The sequence below is a fragment of the Thunnus maccoyii genome, chromosome 5 (assembly GCF_910596095.1).
Source record: "Thunnus maccoyii chromosome 5, fThuMac1.1, whole genome shotgun sequence".
NCBI lineage: Eukaryota > Metazoa > Chordata > Actinopteri > Scombriformes > Scombridae > Thunnus > Thunnus maccoyii.
This window is the reverse complement of record NC_056537.1, coordinates 8,292,592-8,316,018: the sequence shown is the minus strand read 5'-3', so window position 1 is coordinate 8,316,018 and position 23,427 is coordinate 8,292,592. Positions and strand designations below refer to the sequence as shown.

Here is a 23,427-nt window from a genome sequence, read left to right as displayed (position 1 = left end):
AATAAATCCTACCCGGAACTGAGTTGTAGAACATTCGTTCCATCACATTTCATAACATAGTTTCATACTTCACTAACTACATTTCAGGGGCAAATACTTTACAGCAATATGTAACCTCAGTACATTTACATTTACATTTAAGTACTGTACTTAAGAACAGTTTTAAGGTACTTTACTTGAGTAATTTCAGAGGGAAATCTTGTACTTTACTACATTTATTTGAAAGCTTTAGTTACATTTCAGATTTAAAACTTTACATAAAATAACATAATGATAAGATTAGATAAGATGCACTGCACTGTTAAAAATTAAAACAATGCTTCCTAAACTTTTTGGCCACTGGCTCAGTGTGTATTTGTGTCTCTTTGTCATGTTTCAGATGAGCTTTTAGCAGTTCAACCAAAAAGGCGCTTCCCCTCACATGGTTTCAAATAAATAACAGTTTGAGGCCCAAAGACCAACTCTCCAATATTTCACAAAAGTGCAAAGATAAAAGAGAAGTTCTGAAAAATGAATCCAAATATATGTAGCAGAACTGTTTTTCTTCTTTCCTACCCAATCGATCATCTCAAGACCTTTCTGATTTATCTCGTGACCCTCACAAAGCAGTTCGAACTAGCTCCATCTACAGCAGCTACAAATATAAAATGTTGCTTATGCACTGATTCATCAGTATTAATAATGTACTTTGTTCGCAGCCCAATTTCCTGCAAAACTAGTACTTTTACTTTAGTATTTTAAGTAAATGTAGCTGGTAATACTTCTATACTTTTACTTAAATAGGATTTTGGAATGCAGTACTTTCACTTGTATTTCTTCATTGTGATACTGATACTTTTACTTAAGTAAAGGATCTGAGTACTTCTTCCACCACAGATTGTGTGCTACTTTACACTTCATTACATTTCAGAGGAAAATATGCTTTTTACTCCACTACATTAACATGTCAGCTACAGTTATTGGTTACTTAACATATGATCAATTTATAAAATATGAGACGTTATGATTAATCCACCCAACAGTGTATAAAGTACTTCAAATTAGCTCCACCATGACTAACTACAACTTTCAAAAGATTTTTACATGTTTACACATCAATAAAAATTATCTAATACTATAATATATACTGTATACACTAATTCTGCATAGTGAATACTTCGACTTGTGATACTTCAAGTATATTTTGCTGCTAATAATTACATACTTTTACTTAAGTACATTTTACTTAGGCTACAGTGCTATTACAATTTTTTATTTATTTGAAGAATATGACAACTTCAGCCAATACAATATAAAATCCAGAAAATGTCAACAGCTGTTATTTTAGTTAATAGAAAAAAAAAAGGATTCACAATAAACACAATACTGTGCTGTACGCCAGAGCTTTTATTAACAAACAGTAGAAAATATAGTTGCCATCAGCAGTACAAACGTAAACAGTGTATCTTACATGTAGAAATTCAAATGTAGAAATTCAAATTTTAATTTCCAAGCATATTAAAAGACTCTTCGCAAAAGCAAAAGCATTCACAAGGCCGCTTAGTTGAGGCACAGGTCAGACCCAAGTCATACGGGGTATCGATTGTGTGTCAACTGTGCGGTGTGCGCGTGTGTGTTACAGCAAACATTAGGTGGTACTGCAACTGCATGTGTATCAGTTTGTGAGCTGCTGATGGAAAACCTTAAACTTTTTTAATGTTTGAACTTTGATTGGAGGGTTACTTGCTGCACAACAAACTGGGAATATTCTCTATCGCTCTGAAATCCTTTCAAAACACACTGGATAAAAAGTTACAGTAGTTTTCCTTTATGTATGAAAGGTTTATATTTTGATTAAAGGAAGCAGAAAATGTACAGTTCACACGGACGTAGCACCAGTTGAATTATATCTTTTGTACCACTGAATACCCGCTCATTGAATCTGACCAATCCAGCATTAATGTCAGTAGAAAGGCACTTGTGTTTAATGTGACAATGAATGATGACTATGAAAAAACTTTGGTTTAGAACAAGTGATACATCGGTGCAACAACATCCCACCACAAAGTATCATTCTATATACTGTAAACACGCATTATCAAAAAAAAAAAAAGAAGAAGAAAGAGCCAACGCATGATGCTAACAGTTCAGTGATGCAGTTGAACTGATGTGAGAGAAAGCTAAAGTTGCCATCTTTAAATGGCTCATTGATCTGTAAACAAGACTAGGTTTAAGGCTGGTCTTAAAGGTCTGAGTTTGGCTCGTATGCTCATACAAATATAAAATAAATAATCATACACACATATTTATATATAAAAAAAGGATGCCCACCACCATTTTCCACTGCTTACAACAGCAGGGTTAACAAATCACTATTTTTTGGTCGTAATAATTTCCACCATCAGTGTCAGTGACAAATAATATTACTGTCCTTTGCTGAGAGCAGCATCTGTTTTCAGCTCTGGCCTTTCTTGGTTATTTTGCTTCAGATAAAATCACATCAGTGTGGAAGTTGCTGTTTTTACACAAAGTCATACACATGTGGACATTTTACTGGAGGCACAGAGGTGAATTCTCAGGCAACCCTGGAGAATCAATCACACAGATACAAACACAATCCCCTCTTTCCTTCCTTAAATACTGCACCAGGCCAGAACAGAATGGCTGCCTGCAGAAATCGTCCGCTGTCTTCTTATTCGCTCTTCAAACTCGCTCCGTTCTTCTGCTCCCGCAGCTTCCTCCTGTGCAGGTATCCGGTACGCTGCAGACGGTTCATTCTGGCTCCCAGGAAGATGACGATACTGCTCGGCACCAGCTTCGTGGTCACCCAACCCTATGAGGGAAAAACACAAATAATGCAAACACATACGTTAATATCAGTTTACGATTATTCCTGAAAGGAAAACAAAAGTAAATAATTTGGCAAAAAACACTTTTTCCCCCCAGACAGGTTTTATGTCAATTATACTAATTTGTAGCCCTTAAAATATTGTTTAAGCAGGAAAAAATGAAACTCATACAACATATAATGCCTATGATTCAATCATTTTACAGCATTATTGGTCAAATTTTCACAGATTTATCGATTAAGACAAAATACAGCCTGAATATATCCTGGATTTGGATTGCAAATGAATATACATTTCATTAAAAAGTCTTCTCAAAAATCCTTAAGTGGCATTAAAATCAACTACAGATTCAGATAGTCCAGCTTTAAATCTGACTTTCCGAGACTGAGACCAGTATTCAAGGTTGCATAATGTAATCCTTAACAGATTCTTTAGGTTTTCTTGAGGTTTCCAGTTCTTACCATGACAGCGTGGGGAAAGTAGCCGTTGGTCTGGCTCTGCAGACCCACAGTGCTCAGCTCAGCTGCAACGTAGCGCTCTGGGGTGGGCTTGTCCAGGGTGGGCTTCTTGATACGAGTCATCTTAGTGACCACGAAGAAGGGCAGCACACTCTACAGGAAGACAAAAAGTAAAACAGATAAGATTGACTTAAAAAAAAAAAAAAAAAAGAATGTACAGCATTTATGCTTTCTGGTCCAGCCTGAAGGTTTCAACAGCTTTTGATTAAAACAAAGTCTTGTTCTGCCTCAGGTCAGCATAAAGTTTCCTGTTTCTTGATTTAAATGAATAGTACAAATTTGAGTCCATTGAAGTGACAAGTGATGTGTCCTCACTCCTGTTAAACTGGCTAAAGCACAACGAGATGCACTTGAACTTATTATACATAAAATCTCTTCTTTACGTGGTCTGATGACCGAAGCTCATGAGGTGAAAATACAGATAAGGTTTGCTGAGGTGAAACTGCAGTTTACAATCCAACCACAAGGTGGCGCATGAGTGAGGCTGCTAAAAACAGAACAAACAAACCCTGATGTGGAACAACATATTTAAGAAAAGGCTTAAAATTGCATATCAGCGGCATTATTCATGAATATGTATTAATGTCACTGCTGCTTTTCAGGCAGTTGGATATTGTATATATAGTTGGTAACTTATTTTGAGTCAAACTTTTGAGAGAGAGGTGAATCAGGAAGCATCAGAGACAGACCTCATATCTTTTGTCTACAGCAAAAGTTTTTTGAAGACTAGCAAAATGTAATAAAACTACACATTAACTTCCTTACGAATGATGGAGCGGAAATGCTGCTGTACACCATTTAGGTATTGTACCTTTAAGAAGTTCCTATGTATAATATTTTCCAAAGATTTCAAAACATTTTTTCCCCCATCATCAGATTGATTAGGACAACTTCGTAGAGTTACAGTAAAGTAAAATTAGGACCAAAAAAAGACTGTCAGACTGATCCAGAGACCCAGACTCACCTGGACAATGATGCCCTGACGCCTGTACTCCTCCTGAAGACCACGAGAGAAGAAATCCACAAAAGCCTGCACAGAGAACGATAAAAGATGGTCAAATTTAACATCTGTTGTCATCACTTCCATGTGGGTGGAAATAGGGTGAGCTGTCTTGATGAAACAAACAAATACTGACCAATATTCTAAGACAGTTCAGTTTCTAAAAAGAATTGTTGCTCGTTTATAACAGACAAGTGCAGATGTCGCGCATACCTTTGTGGCAGAGTAGACCGTGAGCAGAGGGACGGGGTACATGCCGCTGGCAGAGGAGATGTTGAGGATAACACCTTTGGACCTGAGAGAAAAATACAGCGAGGTAGATTTAGTGAGAAGAACTTGAGAAGATCCGTGATGCTCAGAGAACATTCAGAGATGCAACAGTCAAATTCAAGAGTTTTCAATGAATTAATTATATTCGGTGACTTTTGGTAATGTGGCGTTGATAAAAAAGAGAGGAATCATTTTTCACTTGGAATTTAAAATCAAGAAAGTCTGGTGAAATCCTTCTTTTCAATGCTGCTACTTTAAACACCACAATCTACATTAGAGGACTTTCCTCAAGATGTGAAGAGCTGATCCCAGGACAGTGCAATAAATTCCTTATTTTTTTGTTCAAATCCACAAACTTTCAATGATTTTCCAGGTCTGTGGGAACCCTGTGTCTATTATACACATCCAGCACATAAAGTAACGTTCCAAACACACACACATACACACACTAAAACAGTGTGGTAGTGTGCGTTGCCATGGCAGCCTGTTGCTGCAGTGATGTAGTGGAGCGACGCTCCAGCCTCACACGGCACCAAATGTGCCTGCGCTGCTATTGGCCAGCAGGAGTCACATGGGAACAGAGCAGCCAATCGGGTGGGAAGAGCACTTTGTGTGAATTGAAAGCTTGTCAGCATTGCGAACAAAGGAGGAGAGGGAAAGAGATGCAGTGATGGAAAGGGGCTTGGTGAGGATTTTCTTGCCCCCCTCCCAGATAAAAAGAGTCACCTTTATAAAGTGTAATCCCACAAAAACTGTTCTTGGAAAGCAAAAGACTCTCCGGTTTAATTTTGGTTTTCTTTGCGCAGCTCTGTGCCACAATCCCTCATTCACGACACTGATATTTGACTGCAGTCATGTCGCAAAACATGGAAGCCCATCATTTAACTCACCTCGCAGCCATTCTGGGCAGCACCAGACGGGTCATCTAGAACAACAACAACAACAACAACAACAACAACATAAGCTCAGTGAACATCAACTGTCACACAAAAACTGACAAAACTCATGAAGGAAAACAAGGGGACTTTATAAAGAAGGGAGAGGAAAAAAAAAAAAGACTAAAAGTAGGAGAGAGAGAGAGAGACAGGCAGAGACCGAGAGAGAGAGAGAGAGAGAGTTGCGTGGGTGGTGAGTACAGACAGCGTTGGTGTAGTCCACCGTTGCTTTGGGAACAACTGAGACACTGCAGGTACCGTGGTAGAAACAGCAGAAGAGGAGAAAGAAGAGGAGGAGAAGAGCAAAAAGGGGGAACAGTGAGAAGAAGAGTGATACCCATGGATCAACTTTAAAAAAAAAAAAAAAAAAGCAGACACGTGGGCTTGATTTAGAGTAAATATGTACTTTGCAAATCACTGGGCTCAATGCATTTTGGAACATTTCCTCCCTGAGGAGCAAAAAATGTGCAGAGTTGTTCAAAACGGAGACAAACTTACCTGGCACACTGAGGTCATGTTGACGTTGATCATGTTTGTTATGAACTAGAACACAGAAAAAGCACCAGTCAGTTCATGCATTAAGATTATGTGTTCGCACATATCATCCAAGATAAAATATGGAAGCAGATGATTGGTAGAGTAGATCCAATAAAAGACAAATCATAACTAAACTATGGAGCATGAAATGAAGAAAAGTTAGGTTAGTTAGAAACACAGTTATCTCTTATACTCTTTCAGTGACTTCTGTGTGTGTTTCCAACAAGAAAAACAAACTCACATTGTCCAGATCAGGAATATGGAGGTAGTACTCAGGGTAGGGGTAGGACACACCAACATTGTTGACTGTTGAAGACAAAAAAAAAGAAATTATTTTACTATTTTAGAAAAGCACTGTTGAATAATCTGGTGCGGGGAGAAATTAAACTAGTTTAAAATTTCTACCACAAGGTGGCAGCAAAAGTAAACAAGATAGAAGCAGGCATTTCACTCTACACTAGACACAGCCACACCTTGCAACCAGTAGAGTACAATCGGTATCATAAAAAAAGGACAAAGAGTTCCTTAAATGTTCAACTAGAAAGTACAGCGTGAACTTCGGTGTGTAAACATGTGCTATTACACCAACAGCAGGAATTTTTGTGTAACTTTAAACTCATGTCGTGACTCAGGTGCAGACATCAAAATAATCTTTTTAGAAAAGTCTCTGAAGCTCAAACTCAAGACAGACTTTTGAAAAAGGATGCACGCCAAGATAGAAAAAAATATCCCACACACACACATGCACAAGAGAGTATTAATCAATTGTGCTTTAGCTGTGCACCTCATCCACTACAATGCCATGATAATTCAACCAGACTTTAAATATTACTCACAATAAGTGCACATAGCCGACTTTGTCTAACAGAGAAATGACAAAAAGGTCAATTAAAAGTATCTGAATGCTGTTCAGAGAGAATCAGGAGATCACGCCACCTTACATTTGTATAATAAGTGTTGTATGATTAAGCCAACACATGGCACTGTACACACAGAGTAATCTGAGAAGGGAAGTCTGCCAACAGTGACACAAAGACCGAACTGTCTGCGAAAGGCTTTGTACACTACAACACCCTTCAACTTACTGTCACAATGTATCTCTATCTAGTGTCCGAATACACATTGCAAGTGACTGTGAAATGTTTATTGTCAAGTGATTTATAGTTTGTCTTGCACTGTCGTTTTACAACAGGTCATTACAGTAGGTTTACTGCACTGAACACAAGACAAAAACCAACATCGCTTTCAAATATGTCAACATGCAAAAAGGTGTAAGTCATCACTGGACAGAAAAACAAAAAGAGATGAATGTACACTGTCCTGCCAGTGAAGTTTAGGAAAGCAGCTCTTACCAAGAACGCCGATCTCAAGACCAGTCAGCCCCGCCTCGATCTTGGGGTAGATGTCTGTCTTGCCAAAGTCAACTGCGATGGTCCTGGTTTCCACTTTATACTGCTCCTCTGTGAAGGGAGAAAGAAATAAAGTGTCCATTAACCACATTATTGTAGAAATGAAAGTTACATTGCACAGTTGGTGTGAAAACAAGATCAAAGCTCAGGAGGACGCACGTTTAAGGTCATGCATCTTAGTGAGCGGTCATGCCTTCACACCACACACTCATACCATGCATTCATGTGTCACAAGTCAGTCAGCACATTGTGCAAAAGCTCATTACATTGCCCAACAGCAGAGCAATCCCCCCCCTGTTTCAAAACTGTGGATCTGTTGAAATGAATGGAGCATGAAACCAGTCGGTGTCAGACTCGAACTGAAGAGGGCACTGCGTACCAACAAACCAGCCGAGCAACCTGCTCCCCCTCCCTCCCTCCTTCCGCTCCCTCGTCATGTTTGACGCGCCTGCTGCAATTAGAATTTATTGTCCAAAGACTCGTTTAGCTGATAGGTGGCAGGGGGAGTTATAAGAGGAAAATTCCTGGGATGTGCCTCAGCAAAGACCAGTACTATGTCAGTGTGTGTTCAGTCAGAGTTGAGACTATCCAAGATAAAAAAAAAAAAAAAGGGGGGAACCTGAGAGGGAAGTGAGGAGGGGGGGGGTGAGGGAAATTTAAAAAAAAAAAAAAAAAAAAAAAAGGAGTTATGAGTTGGAGCATCCTTGTAGTCTATATCCAGTTCATGAGATTATTTTTAGTCATCACAACCACTGTGAGTCAATTTCAAAGAAAAATGATAAAAGCAGCTTAAGCTGTGGTGGCAAAGGAAGCAAAAATATTACGGCTGAGGTTGCCAAATTGGAGGAGTAATTTGGGGTTGCCAGGTAGGTACGATCAAGAGTCAAATGAGGTGGTTGCATAAGAGAGAAGAGAAACATTTGCGACAATTAAATTATAGGTAGGACAGGGTAGGCTGCCCGGTTACATGCTAAGATGGGCGGTTTTTGTCAGACTAATCGTGAGGGAGGAGTGCCAGAGTTTGGCACGGCGCACCCTGCTCGTGACTACCCATCAGCCCCCTCTGTGGACTTGAAGCACGACAGGGGAAATTGCGCTGTGGGAGACGTCAGAGACAGATGGAAAGAGAGCGAGTCGGGGAGAGGGCACTATTTGAACAGGGGGGGCCACTCACCATTCACTCCCTGTTAAAATCTGGAGAAAAGCCAGTAAGGAGGAGGAAAAAAAAAGTTTTTCCTTTCGTACAGACGCTCAAGTACTGATTGTTTTTTGCGTTTTGGAGGACCTGAATAAAGAAGACTGGTCTGTTTCTAGGAAATATTTTAAAAAGGAACAGGTTGGTGCACAAGTTTCTTAACCAGACCTGATATTTAATCAGTCTTCATACTGACAGTGAGGAAGTCAAAACACAGCCTGCTTTGTTGGCTACATGTTTTCAATTCACCCTCAGAATAAAAAGGCATGACTTAACAGGATGCAAAAGAGTGTGAAATTGGATTTAGAGGATGAATCGAAGTGGTTAAACTACTCACAAAATGACCAGTTCAATAAAACAAATATACTATGCTTCATAAAAAGGGGAACTTATTAGATATAGCCCTTTGTTTTAAAACTCCGTACAGTCTGAAGCATAAGTATATTATAGATGCTAAGATTTATTATCTCAGTCTTTTCTATTTTGATTATATTCCAACTCTTCGTGTGGAGGATATGCCCTCTTATCAAGGCCTGGGAAACCCTGTAGCCGGTGGGGTGGGAGGTTGCACGTCACTGCCTGGCCATATACACATCCTCAACAGCCCACTCACTGTGCTCTCAACCCCGAGCAGGTTTCCATGATGTTGCGGAGACACACACACACTTTTTTTTTTTTTTTTTTTTTTTTTTTACACACACTTACCAAGTGACCTGGCCACGTCATCCAGCTTGTCCTGGGAGCGACTGATCAACATCATGGCAAATCCTCGGCGAGCAAGCTATGAAGGAAACACCTGTTTAGTGACACTTGCATGACTTTCAAGCATTATACTTGTCTGTTTAATATATTGAGTGTAATGTCACACTACTGGAGGACAGATAGCAAGATATAACATTTTTTAACTCCAGTTTTTAGAAATCACATAATATATAATAAGAAAGGTCTAGATCAGACATTTGGGAAAGCAAAAGGTGACACATCATCCAAAATGTATCCAGTGGCTGCAGCTTGATCACTCATCTTTTATCTGCATGTGTCAACATTTGCTTGCTCACTTGGTTGTAAACAGTAACAACAGAAAAAAACTATTTAAGACTTTAATTATAATTGGGGTCCCCAAATCACATTTCCTTCGATTTCACTCCCAGTCTAACCAGCTAACTTGTTGTTTCTACTGGATGCACATGAGGTTCTTCCAGGTTGATCTCTGGGTTGCTGGGCACAGTGAGCAAATTTGCTTGTGCATCTAAAACTCTTCCAAGTGATGAGCTTTAGAGCCAAGAGGTGGATTCATCACGTTTCATGTGAAAGCAGCGTTAGACTAGTGTGTTTCTGTATAAAAATTAACCAGCTTAAAGCCCCTGCAGAGCATAATACGCTGGGTAAAATGGTGGCTTACACTAGCGTGACAAGTGACTAGCCCCACTGTAGCACCAACAGCAACAGTATGAGTCAAAGGGCCTACATGACTATATTATACAGTCAGCACGCCCACACTAGTACGGGCCGTACATGTGGCAGGGTAGCCCCCTATTCAACGTGTGCTTGTTACCTCCGTATGAGCTCTTATTGGCGAGGCTGTGTTGAAGTGTGTGCATATGTGTGTGTGTGTGTGTGAGGACTCTCTTCCACGTTAATAGGCCTGTAAGAGTTCTCCCCTACTGTGGCCTATAAGTGAACACAGTGTGTGTGTATGCATGAGTCACAGCTTTTCTGTAAAAGAAATGAAATAAATAAGGATCCAGGAGAACTCACCTCCTCCGCATAGGATTTCCCGATTCCATCCGTGGCTCCCGTCACAACTGGAGAGAGACAGAAAGAAGAAAAAAAGAGGTCAGTATGGGTTTTCTAAACAACGTTCTCACACTATGTGGCAGGGCAAAGGTCAAGTCAACTTCTGTTTAACTAATTTAGTGACTGGATGTTCTTTAAAAGTACCCAAATGGTAAAAATAATGAAAACGGCTCATATTTCTTCAAAGAATGATCCGTCAGAGAAGCAGTGTCACTTTGTATTTCGAATTCCAGGTAAACTAATCCTGCAAAACGGCCTCCAATTCTCATTACATCAAGAACACCAGTACTTTACCAGCAAGTTATGGTTGGCTGACTCATTATTCTGGCACATCTATGCTTTCTATAATGTTTCTGTTACCTCTACATCTTGTGACAAGTCACAAACACACACACACAAATCTGATCGTCTTTGTCCCGAGGCCTACGACACACCCTCGCATCAGGTTCTACCGCTTCTTCTCATATGTAATCATAACGGCTCAGAGCCCCAACATGGAGTTAAGCCGCGGGCCCTTTTTACGGGTGACATACGGGACATTCATATGAAGGCTGTAACGTTGAGAAATTCCATTGTCGGACACACCCGACAACACTATTCACCTGCCTCTCTCTCTCTAAGCTCAACGATGATGACCTTTTCAGTCTAATAACATTTCTTTTGGGATGAGATGCTTACAGGGTGTCCATTCCCAAAAAAAAAAAAGTACACACACAAGGAAGCGTGCAGTTTGATTTTGGAACAGAGATACATATTACACAAGCCAAGATGGTATAGATAGAAGTCGAACATTGATAGGTAGATGAATAGGTTCGCAAAGCTTAAGCTAGAACAAAAGACAGAGGGAACAGAGATTGTATAGAGGCAGAGATAAGATGGTATAGATTAAAAGCAGAACAAATATGGAAGACAGTATAGGATTCACAAAGCTCTCAACACCCACTGATACCTGACGGGGAACAGCTACTCTCATGTAAAACAATAGGATTTTCCAGATCACTTTCAGGGTTTTTATGCACATGAACGCAGCTTTGAATAACTTATCAATTTATTATACTGACAAATCTGACCGGAAAGATTAATTCAAGTGCATGTGTAGTTTAGACAAAAGAGAGGAAGGTGTATTGTGGCAAACCAGTGATATTTAAAAGAGTGGGGAGCAGAACACTTTGGTAAAAGCAGAGCAAAGATTTCAGGGAAGTGCACAAAAAAAAAAAAAAAAAAAAAAAGATGGTAAAGAGGCCAAAGCGTGAGGAGACCAAGATAGAGAAAAGAGCCGATGTTCCTCTTGTGTTCAGAGTTCTCCTCACCTTGTCAAGCAAGCAGGGCTATTTTTAAACCTTCACTGCCCATCAACCTCAGCCCCTGCTTGACTGACGGAGGATGGGGTGGGAGAAAGGAAGAACAAGGGAAACGGACACAAGAAACAAACGAGATTATAAAAAAAAAAATAAAAAAAAAAAAAGGCTGGTGGTGAGGGGGATTGGGGGGTACTCACGAAAATACGTACACACACATAGTTGTGCATCATCAATATATTATTAGCGAGGCTTGATGAAAGATTAATAGAGGTAGAGGACATTCTCTGGCAAAGAGCTGGAGAGTAGGAAAAGAGACAAGATGAGAGAGGGGATGCAGAGAGGAGGGAGTGATGACGAACATGGAGCAGGAGAAAGGAGGGTGAAGTGGGGTAGGGAGGGTGGGGGGAGCGGGAGAGGGAGAGGGAGAGGGAGGGGGGGGGTGAGGAGGGATCCTAGGGGCGGCTAAAAATAGAACTGGAGCGAAGCAAGAGAACGAATGAGTGAAGGAGAAATAGACAGAATAGAGATGGCGGTGGAGGAGGGGAGGAGGACGAGGAGGGGTGGAGGAGGTGGTGGGGGGGGGGGGGGCAAGTGAGTGAATGAGAGAAGAGGAGTGCGAGCGAGAGAGAGTAGCACAAAGTCAAAAGTGAAAAAGAGAGCAGAATCCCTGGTTATTTTTAAACCTCCCCCGTGTTAAGAATGAAACACTCCGTGGCTGAAAAGCCTCAATGGGCGCGGGCTGTACCAAATCGGGCGCTCGCTGCAGATGCAGGTGGGGGCAAACAGAGGCAGGGAGAGGCTACATTCGCTGCAGAGTAAAATGGCTGAGAGAGGGGGGTGGTGGGGGGAGACAACAACCATCTCGACATAAAAATTTGCTTTTTCTAAGATAGTCTAACAAAATGAATCAAGGTTATTTGTTTTAGGAGCTACATGGTTCATATTTAAAACGCTAAATGCCAAGTATTAGAGATCATTACAGTGAAACAGTCATTTTCAGCCTCTTTTTCAGATTGACTATCATGCATGTTTTATCTGATGAGCGTTGAAAGAGTATCATGAACACAAGGGACAGGAGAGGAGTAAAACTGTTCAGATCCTAAAAAAAAAAAAATCAAGGTTGATGATAACACCAAGACTGCCTTTTGTGAGAAATCTTGTACCAACAACTGAAGAAAAGCTCTGATTGATAAGCAACGCCTTCTATGATTCAATTAGGCCTACAATACCTTCGAAGAAATGACAGGACATGTCAAACAGGAGGAACAACAAAAAAAAAAAAAAACCCCAACAAAGAACAAGAGGAGCCTCAGTGCACCGACCACATTCCAGTCACACGGGACAATAAATATACCCCATGGAAAGGCAGCTGGGATGCATGGTGCTTGTCTGCATGACTAGGTTTCAGGTGCAGAGGGTTGCACCTGCGTGTAAAAATGTGTTATGCGCCAAAAAGCACGTACAGCATCACCCTTTGAACTTTGTACCTGAAAGGGGAGAACGTGTAAGAATGTATTATGCGCTTCGAACGCACGCACAGCATCTGCTTTTTTTGAACTTGAACCTGACAGTAAAGAACATACAGTACTTATCTACGTGTCAGATGGTGCATGTGTTCGGGTTATGCATGCCATGCTTTTTCAGAACACTGCAAAAAAAAAAAAAAAAGAAGCATCTGTACTATCTTGACTTTTACAGCTGTGAGTCTAATGTTTCCTTAAAAAAAAAAAAAAAAAGGTAAATTTTATTTAAAAAAAAGGGTGAGGAGCTTGATTGGCTTTCATCACTTAACTAATAAAATCTCTCCCATTAGTCAAGTCTGCAGCAAACCTCCACTTGGCAGTTTTACATCATTTGAAGTAGTGGAGATGCTGCTGTCAGCCAATCAGGGTCCAGTTTTGGCTATAAAGGAAGTCGTGGAGTTAATATCCTTTTAAATTAATAATATAATTAAAGTGCATTATTCTCCTGACTGACCTGCCAAAGTACATTTGAAATCTGAGTCATTTCAAAAACAGGTATAATATATTAGCAAAGGGATTTCCGGCTCTGCCTTCTTAACCTGACGTCTGCTTGTTTAATAGCAGCGTTAGTTTAACACAATACTGAACTAAATAACTTAAGCAGTGCAGGTATACAAAGAGAGAAATTTGCAGAAGAGAAGGATGAGTCAAAGGCCAAATATGGTGGAAACAGTTTGCGACAGAATCCCTCCATCGACATTATAAAGAAAAGTGAGCATCTAGATTAAAGAAAGAGGAAAATAAACACGCAGCAGAGAGAATCAGAACTCAGAAACAATTTCTATCACCATTTAGAGAGAGCAGAAGGCTGTACTTTGAATTGTGATTTTCCACTTTGCATTTGGCTACCAACCCCCCCCCCCCCCCCCCCCCCCCCCCCCCCCTCCCTCCCCCAGGCCTGATGCCCCCACCTCCCCAACCCTTGTGCTGTACTTATGAATGACTACACTCCTCCCACCCATTATATAATAGTACCATTTTCTCAATAAACGTTGTCTGGGGAGTGAGTGAGAGTGAAGTGTGTGTGTGTGTGTGTGTTTATGTGTGGAACGGGAGGGGGGCTAGTACAGTGGGATGAGGACACAGAGTTCCTCTCGAGTCTTAAGACATTTCCTTTTTGCTTTTGAGTTGCCATCAGCCATCATTAGTGCAACAACTACAAGAACAAAGTAAATATTCTGGGAAATTCTAAACCAAGTAACCTATAATGAGGGAATTTATGGATGAACAAGCTGATGGGATGATTAAAAAAAAACAAAACATTTTGTCAGCCACACCTGAAATACAACAAAAAATTGATGCCAGGTGATTTGACTATAATTAGCAACCCCCTAAATGATAAGCCTTCACTGGACTCTGCAGACAGCAAAAAGAAAAGAGGAAATATAAGTCACCTATTCAATGAAGTACAAGTAGAACACAATGTCCAAAAATCCCTTTGTTCAGTTCAGTCACAAACACAAAGACAAACACACAAACATACACACACCAGTGCTCCCAGCAGGACTTAATTCCCATCACGTGAGCAACGCATTACATCTGTGACACACACAGATGTAATGTAACAAAAAGGGTCTACGCAAGCAAGCACGTGAGTGACAGCAACGCTACTGGCGCACAGAGAGGACGCACGCACGCTGACAACAAAGGGTGAATGTGTGTTGATGGGGCAACCACGTATGAGAGTGATGTATGCAGTAGAAAAAAAGAAAAAGAAAGAAAAAAAAAAAAAGGATGAGATCTGGATAGGCCAGTGAAGAGAAGTGTGTGAATCCATGAATGTATTCATGTGTGCTGGCAGAGAGGATGTGTGCACCACTGCCTCTCATTCATTCCCAGTAACATCACTCTGAACCCAGTTTCCCCCATTCCAACGCCTCTGACAAAACTGGTCCAGCATGCTGGCTCTGAAGCGCCCTGACGGGGGCGCGTTTGCACCGCAGCTCTGCTGTGCTTAGTGCTGCACATCACGTCCAGAGGTATTGACATCCCCCAGCCTTTTCTGTCTCCCTCCCTCCCTCCCTCCCTCCTCAGCAGTGGAGCAGCCCCTGCCGCTGCCTGCTCACTATTCCGAGGGTCTAAAAAAAGCAGCAGGAGGAGTAAAAATAGCAGCGCGCCTGCACTGCCTCGTCTGGGAGCTGCCTGCCTGCCTGCCTGCCTGCCTGCCTGCCGCAGCACCTGAATACCAACAAGATCCCCCACCACCATCACCACGACGACCAGGCTGCTGCTGCTGCTGCTGCTGCTGCTGCTGCTGCATCCTCAGCCCCGATGCCAGCATGAGCACTGCAGGCTGGGAAAAAACTCCACACATAAGATCCGATGTGATGAGCAGAGAGAGAAAAAAAAGAACATGGTGGACGCAAAACCCCTATCTGCTGATACTTGTGAAGAATCTAGATGTAGATGAACATAGACTGCATGAGAAGGCACATATGTGTGTGTGTGTGAGGATGAGCAGCTCATGTTAAAGAGACAAAAGAAATCCTCAAATCTGTGTGATTATGGAGACTTCCAGATTTTCATTTCACAATAAGCTGATCCAGTGTTTAGCTGTAGTGAAATCTGGCATGATCTTGACTATCAGTTACCCACAGGGTGAAGCTTTTTTTGGAAGATTCAACTTTCCTATGCAAAGAGAGCGAGACAGAACTAAAAATGAGCGCCCCCCCTCACCCCCCCCCACTTCAACCCTCCCCACCACCACCAAATCTCCAATTAAGATTCTCAGTGAGGAGAGACTGCGGTCCTTGTATGCCCCGCTCTCGTTACGTACCGTTATGTAATCTGTCGCACCCCAAACTCGCCTATCAACGAGCAGCCCCTCCTACCTCAGAGGGAGAAAAAAAAAAAAATGGAGGGAGGGATGCAGCATAAGATCCAAAGACAGTCCCCCTCCCCCATCCAAACACTGCCCCCCACCACCCCTCCCACCCCTTCCAATTCTACATTCACCCACCTTCCACATTCAAACACACACGCTGCTTTAAATAGCAGGGGAGAAAAGTCACATGGGTAATATAAAAGTTGACAAAAATAAAGCTTGATCAGGCTGCTGGGGGGGGGAGGGGGGGGGGAGGGAGAAAGGACGGGAGGGAGGGAGGGTGAGAGACAGAGAGAGTGAAAGAAAGAGAGAGAACATGTACTTCAGAGCTGCCCAAGATAGAACCAGCATCTATATTTGGGTACAGAGCAGAAAATAGTCCCGTCCTCCTCCCTCCTCCAGTCACATGCCTTGTTTAAAAATCGATAGTTTCCTCCACCACAACTACTTGGAGGTGATTTTTGAGCAAGAAACAAAAACTTCACTATTTGAATGTATGCTGTGTGGAGGACAGACTGTACTATGTGGAAGTTTGCATTTCGAGCGGAGCCTATACAGCAGGCGATTTCACTTTATTAGTGCAGTCCTCTCTGTCTGGAGGAGTGTTAATCAGTGAAATCACCTGCTGGAGTCTTTGGTAGGTATGAAAACCTGCATACACTCTAGTGACACTAAGACTGAATAGCCCCATTGTTTCATTTACCTCCTTGTATTTGAGATACAAGACAAACTGGTTAAGATGATGATGTGGTGTTCCTCTATAAAAGTAGAGTAGCTATTGAACTCAAAATCATGCGTTTAACAGAAAGACGATACCCTGAAACATTTCTTACAAAAAACTACACTGTTTCCTGCTCTCCAACAACACACACTTTCACCCTTTGAGGGTTTCTGCTTGATCAGCTTACAGCCAAATCACATCAAAAACTAAGACCAATCGGCAAAACAGAGTTTGACCAAGACTGACGAGATTAAAAAAAAACAAAACAACATTTTGTTCAATCCAATCAAAACCCAGATGCTTTTGTTTTTGGTCCTGTGCTACATAAATCCTCTGCTCACCAACTCTAACACACACCTTATGTTTGTCCAAAACACTTCTCAGGTAAAGTATGTTTTCATTTTGCACAGTTTGGTAATGACTCAAAGTATGACATGACTTCATACATTCTTCTACTCGGGTTTGTCTCGGAGAGACCAATGCCAAAAATTTCAAAATAAAATTTCAACAGATACTCATAACTGAACAAACATGTTGGACTGCAAGCACAGGAGAAGGTGTCACTTTAACGAGGCAATAAACCACCGATTCCAAATATGCTGGTGGTCCAGTATTGTGTGTCTAGAGACTGAGCAGCGTCTTCATTATTGTACTTGATGCCCTTTCTTGATTCCTGGTTGTGTGCTAGAAAGTTAACTAAACTTGGATTAAGTTAAACTACATTCATCAGAATCAGAAACAAGTTTATTGCCAAGTAGGTTTGCACATACAAGGAATTTGCCTTGGTGTTGTGGTGCATAACAAAACTCAGGTGGTTATTATAAAAAATTTTTAGGGTTCTGGTGCTTCAACTAGGGATATTTTGCTGAAAATTGGCCATTTATGCATTGCTCTAAGTTTACACTTGATATTAAAAGATATTTCAGAACTCCTTTGTCAATGCGAGTTCTTCAAATGACTATTCAACTACTCATTTGTTTACAAAATGTTAAAAATAATGAGTCATCAACAACAAGTTACTAGATCCAGAAATTATGTTTCAATCTAGTCACGTGGTTTCACCAGTGGTCAGAAAACCCAATGCATTCATTTATAAAACTTATAAATTGACTTTTTTTGCTCATTGAGGAATAATATCAGTACTGGTCACTGTGGACAAAAAGCTTTGAATTGAGAATTTTCTACACAAAAAAACGAAGCTGCAAAAACAGCATTTCATTTCTGAGGAAACACAAACCTAATAGTACTGTAGCTATGAAGAGTGCTAGATATGGAGAAAGACACACACAGCTGGCTGGATAGGGAGTTGGGTGAGATGGAGTGGGGGGGGCGGAGGGAGGGAGGGAAGGAGGGAGGGATTGAGAGGGGCTTGAAATGAGGGAGATGCAGAGGATTTTTTCTCTCCCTCTCTCTCTCTTTTTACCCAGCATCCCTGGCTCCAGCACGTGTCACAGAGCGTGTTCATCACATGAACGGCAGTGTTCTCTCACTCTGTCTCTCTCTCTCCGCCCACACACACACATACACACACACACACACACACACACAAAGCACTAGGGGGAAGCACATTCACAAGGATGAAGAAGTGGAGACCCTGCCTCAATTGAAACACACACACACAAATAAATTTCATTCACATATGTACATTTTCTTTACCGTGAATGAAGCCTAATGCCTATTCATAAAAAACAGTGTAAATTAGTCTCCCATAATAATTAACACCACCCTGTAACTCTGCTTCGCCTGCAGCTTGTGTTGATAAACACACACACACACCAAATGTTTATTCCTGCAGCCGAATGAAACTAAATTCTTGCGTAAGTGCTGACCCAAGTCTTTGTCACTCTTGTGCTGTACTGATGAATGGCTGCATCCTTCTTATATAATAGGACCATTTTCTCAATAAACTCTTAATGTCAAAAGGGAGGAGGAGGAGGGGGGGGCAGTTCTAAGGCGCATGTCACATCACTATCTCCCCCACCCCTTCCCATCCTCCCCCCCCCCCCCCTCCCTTGCAAAAAGCTCCCTTTGGTCTAATTTACTTCCCTATAATGGAGTTTTACACACACGCAACAGAACAGACACTGGCTCCCTTATATAACATGGGATGCTGGGGGCTAAGAGTGGAGGAGGGAGCAGAGGAGTAAACGGAGAAGCGCATGAGAGTGAAAAGCTGCTGCACTAGACATAAAAAGCATAAATAACCGAACACTGAATCATTTTAATTAAAATCTGCTAAAATATCATGAAATACTAGAAAGAACCTTTTTAGGAATGTTAACTGAAAGACTAAATATCTTGTACAAAGATTACTGCTTTAAAAAAAAAATAGCAGGGATCTCCCCGTCTTCCACCTGCATTACAAGTGTTTGTCTTTTTTCCTCAAATCTGCTGAAAATTTGAAGACTGAAAAAAATGTATTGACAGAAAAAAAGAAAAAAATGTGTCGTGTCGTAGAGAACTGTGCTCAAGGTTTTTTTTTTAAAACCCGAGCTGCAGACAGGCACTAGGGCTGGCAGGAGGCTGAGTGTGTGTGTGTGTATGAATGCTCAGTGCAGCAGAGAGGCCGGGGAAGCCGCCTTGACTCATGCTGCAATGCTCCTGTTCTACCACCAGGTGTCCCATGCACTAAGGGGAAGACCGGTCACTTGTAAAAAAAAAAAAAAAAAAAAAAGGAACTCCAGAGAAATCCCTACTCTGCTCTGCATGTGAGAGCTGCTCAACACAGACACAAAGATGTACAGTGATAGCATGGAAAATTACTCAAACCAAAGATTTAAAAAACATGAATTTACTTGCAAAAGGGAAAAAGAATTAACTCTTATCTGATCAAGTCTTAGTGGTTCCAGGGCAAATTTGACCTCAACAACCTGCACACATACTCTCAAACCTGTCTGACCAGGAAATACTAGTCGTCTCATGTGTTGCAACAGCAGCCATATGGGTAGCAAAAAGCACATGTCTGAAGGATGAGCTAAGGTATTAAAAAGGTGACGATGTGTTTTCTAGAACGTGTGTCAGTCGAGGAATTTTACTCTGGGTGAAATAAAATTGCATTTTCACTTCATTTCTTGAGGGGATTTGGTGTCTTGTGGTTGTTTAACTAGCTGATTTGATCCTCTTACATCATAAACAAATGAAAATCGGTAACAAGTGTCCAATTACAGTGAGTATTGAAATATATATATTGAAATAATGTAAAAATGAAAGAATGTGGATTTTAAAAAAAAGACAAATGTCAAGAAATTTCAATCTTAAAAAGATTGCCTGTATGCAAGACACTTATTAATATTAAAATATTCACCGCCATAGATATACTGAGGAGTCCAGGGTTTGTGCTGACCTCTAACTTGAGATACTGTTTAAAGAATGGAGAAAGAAATGATTCAGAAGTGATTTGAGGGGAAGAAAAAAGAAGCTAAATGGTTAAAAATTTAGTTTCTGTGTAGCAGCTTTACACTAACTCAATATGACTTAACACTACTGTTGTGTTGCTTATTGTGCACTGAAATGAAAGAACAAATCCAAGCCTATTTAATGATTTAAAAGGATGTTAAACTTGTTGCAACAGGTGCTTCTGTCCTTTAATGGAAGGTGGAGACAGTGAGCCGCACCACTTGACGTAAATGCATGTGTGTAAAGTGAATCACACCATTTCATCACCTGGCCAAACTTGCACATCTGGTACAACCAGCTGAGGACGACAACCCCCCCCCCCCCCCCCCCCTCCCTCCTTATCCACTCCACCTGTGCATTTTCTGCCATGGCATCAACTGTCAACAGCTTTGATTGGAAGAGAGTTTCATAGACTTGTCAGACAAGTGGCTGTGTGGCAGCAACTGGTTTCAGGGAGTGGCATGCAAGTTCACATCTTAGGGAAATATGTACATGAGAAAATGTGACTGCTGTGGAAAAGTTGGAAAATAGTTTGCATGAAACCTTACAATAAATTAAAATGAGAGTCCTACAGTCTCTAAAACACTGAGCACTGCTTATTTAGGGCATGTCCTCTTGACACAGTTCTACAGCATCACATGGACTACACTGGACCTATTACATTTGCTGCAATAGAAAACCTTTAAGAAAGCTTTACTGCAGCACAAAATAGTCTCTGCTACAGCACAAGCTCGAGGAATCATGTTTTTGGCGACTGAGAGTGCAGGAAGGAAACCTCTAAGCGCGAAGTTAGAGCTATATCTGACAAGATACTGGAGGTGATGGAGGTGGAGTGAAAGGGGGGGTGAGGGGGGCGGGAGGGGGGGTAATCTCAATTTCTATATGACCAATGGATGACGAAGCGATGAACAAGCGCATGACTCATCGGTGTGCACCGGTATTCCTCCGCATATTCCAGCAGAATCACTAAAAAAAATGTACATTAGTCATTCCTAAAGGCATCCTACCTTTGCGTCATGCGTTTCATTCCCTCTTATGGCGCACAGGGCATCAATTAACCACCCCATTCATAAAAAAAACGACGATTTGGAGGCAAAGTGCGTCACGGTGCAGAGATAAACATCTAGGTTTTTGTTTTTGTTTTTTTTTGTTTTTTTTTTTTTAAAAAAAGGCAACAAGCAGCATTCAAATCAACCGGATCGCCTGGTTTTTGGATGTTAGAGAGAAGGGGATATTGTCAACCTATCCCGATGCGATAGGGAGCGCTCGGAAAATTGCGCAGCAAGAGGCTCCAGACGCAGCAGTCTTCTCCAAATAGGAGACTGGAGAAGTGGGTCAAGCCATGGCAGGGCGATTCCTATGAGACTAGTCTCTACAAAACCAAAATACACTTGGATTTGACTCCTAACTCACTCGTATTTGACCGAGCACGTTGAAAAAGTACATTATATAGTCAAACCCGATAAATGACGTTTTAAAATCTTATCTAACAATATGTAGGGCACACGAAATAGGACAAGGTAATGTGACAAGACGGAATAATTAGAGAGGAAAGCGACGACAGAAACGAAAGCATGACAAGATGATCGCTTGAATGTATACATTTACAAAGTAGGGTGACATATAATTAACACAAGTGTCAAAATGTTAGGAAAAAAAACTGCTCTAATGTGACACATATTGAAAAGTCGAAAGCTGTGAAAATGATCTAGATGTAGGTCACGTTTTAATTGAGCATATGGGTTTGTCCTACATCATGCGGATGGGCTAATGTGGTTCAGTAGTGCGCTGGCTGAGAGCTCACCCACATAAAACAGCTCTCTGAAAAGTGCGCATAGCCTGCGCAATTTGGCTCCTGGCTCACCAATGTGGGGCATCCCCTTACCGCTCCAAATGTGGGTGAAAACGCTGATTGGAGCCCCTGGCAGCAGACGGTGCTGTGTTTGACGCGAGGAAAAAAAAAAGCAATTGAGCTAATAAGGACCATTATCCTGCCAGTCAATCAGCTGCTTACCTGCGCTTGTTACGCAACACCAACTTCCCCTTGTATTAAGCCACAAAAAATAAAACGCACCAGAATGCAGCTCGTCTTTGTGCCAAAGTGAAGTTTGAGCTCAATAACCTCATTTTGGTGTTTGCACGTCGAGTCCACCTGCCTACTTCTGAGCTGCCCTCTTCGTGACCGTGATGTAGGTGGCGTGAAAATTGATGTGACCCAACTCACCTGCCCATTTGCCCAGCTTCGGGGAGAGAAGCTGCCCATTTCCCAAGACCCAGATCCTAAAGCCTGAGAGCAGCCTGTAGAGCAGCCACAGCGCCAGGGAGGCCACAGTGAACGCGCCGACCCAGAAGAGAGGCGTCTCGGCCCTGCGGAGCATCTCCTCAGCGTTCATCCAGTTCATGGCAGCGGCTCTCGGTGACTCGGCGTGTGTGAGAGAGTGTGTGTGTGGAGACCTCAATTTTAGGCAATGTGCTCTAATTTCCAAGCCACAACGTGAGAGAGAGTCCCTTTATAAGGAGGTTGTAGCATCACACACACTCCCCCAACTCCCCCAACACTTGTCTAGCCTGATTTAAAGCGCACCGCCCACCTCCTACTCTGCACCGCCCTCTTCTGCTCCTCACTGGCCGCGGTAGCTGCCTCTCGGCTGATCCACTCCGTCGGTTGGTGCATTTGCATGTCAATCAGACCTAGAGTTTCCCCCATTCATTCGATTTTCTGTATGAAGCAGGGTGGGTCAAAGGGAGACCGGGATGAGTAGCGATTGGGCAAACATTACGGCAGCTCGCAGCCGGAGTCTGTCATTGGCTCTCGCCAGAACAGGTTTGTCGGTTTCAGTCAGGATTATGAAACCCTCCAAACCCACGCTTTCGAAAAAAAACTGCCCACACCACTTTATGAATGAAAGGATGCTCTCATTGGTGAAAAATGTGCGCGTGCTCCCGCCCTTTGGAGAGAGTTTAGAGAGATATTATTGGCTTAAGAGACGTCAGTCTGTGAGGTCAGCCTGCTCCCACCTAGACACTCGTCTATTTTAGGTATTCTGTCTGCATCATACTGCTGATAACCATTGAAACCTGTAGAAACAGGTGCAGAGAAGCATCCTTGCGCATAAGATTGGCCCGTTTTGCGCCAGATAACTCTTCCACACTCACCTCTGCTGCAACATGCG

The 23,427-nt window shown here is 41.8% G+C and overlaps 1 protein-coding gene across 1 annotated transcript; it reads right to left on the bottom strand.

Annotated features, from left to right (window-relative positions):
* Positions 1-1,368: 1,368 nt before the first annotated feature.
* Positions 1,369-22,818, bottom strand: hsd17b12a (hydroxysteroid (17-beta) dehydrogenase 12a). Its single transcript, XM_042411806.1, has 11 exons — positions 22,479-22,818; positions 10,451-10,497; positions 9,398-9,473; positions 7,441-7,548; positions 6,330-6,394; positions 6,050-6,094; positions 5,507-5,541; positions 4,560-4,641; positions 4,311-4,376; positions 3,290-3,439; positions 1,369-2,812 (listed from the first exon to the last, which is right to left on the bottom strand). The coding sequence occupies exons 1-11, from the start codon at positions 22,654-22,656 to the stop codon at positions 2,672-2,674; spliced, it is 993 nt and encodes a 330-aa protein (XP_042267740.1). The 5' UTR covers positions 22,657-22,818; the 3' UTR covers positions 1,369-2,671.
* Positions 22,819-23,427: the final 609 nt, after the last annotated feature.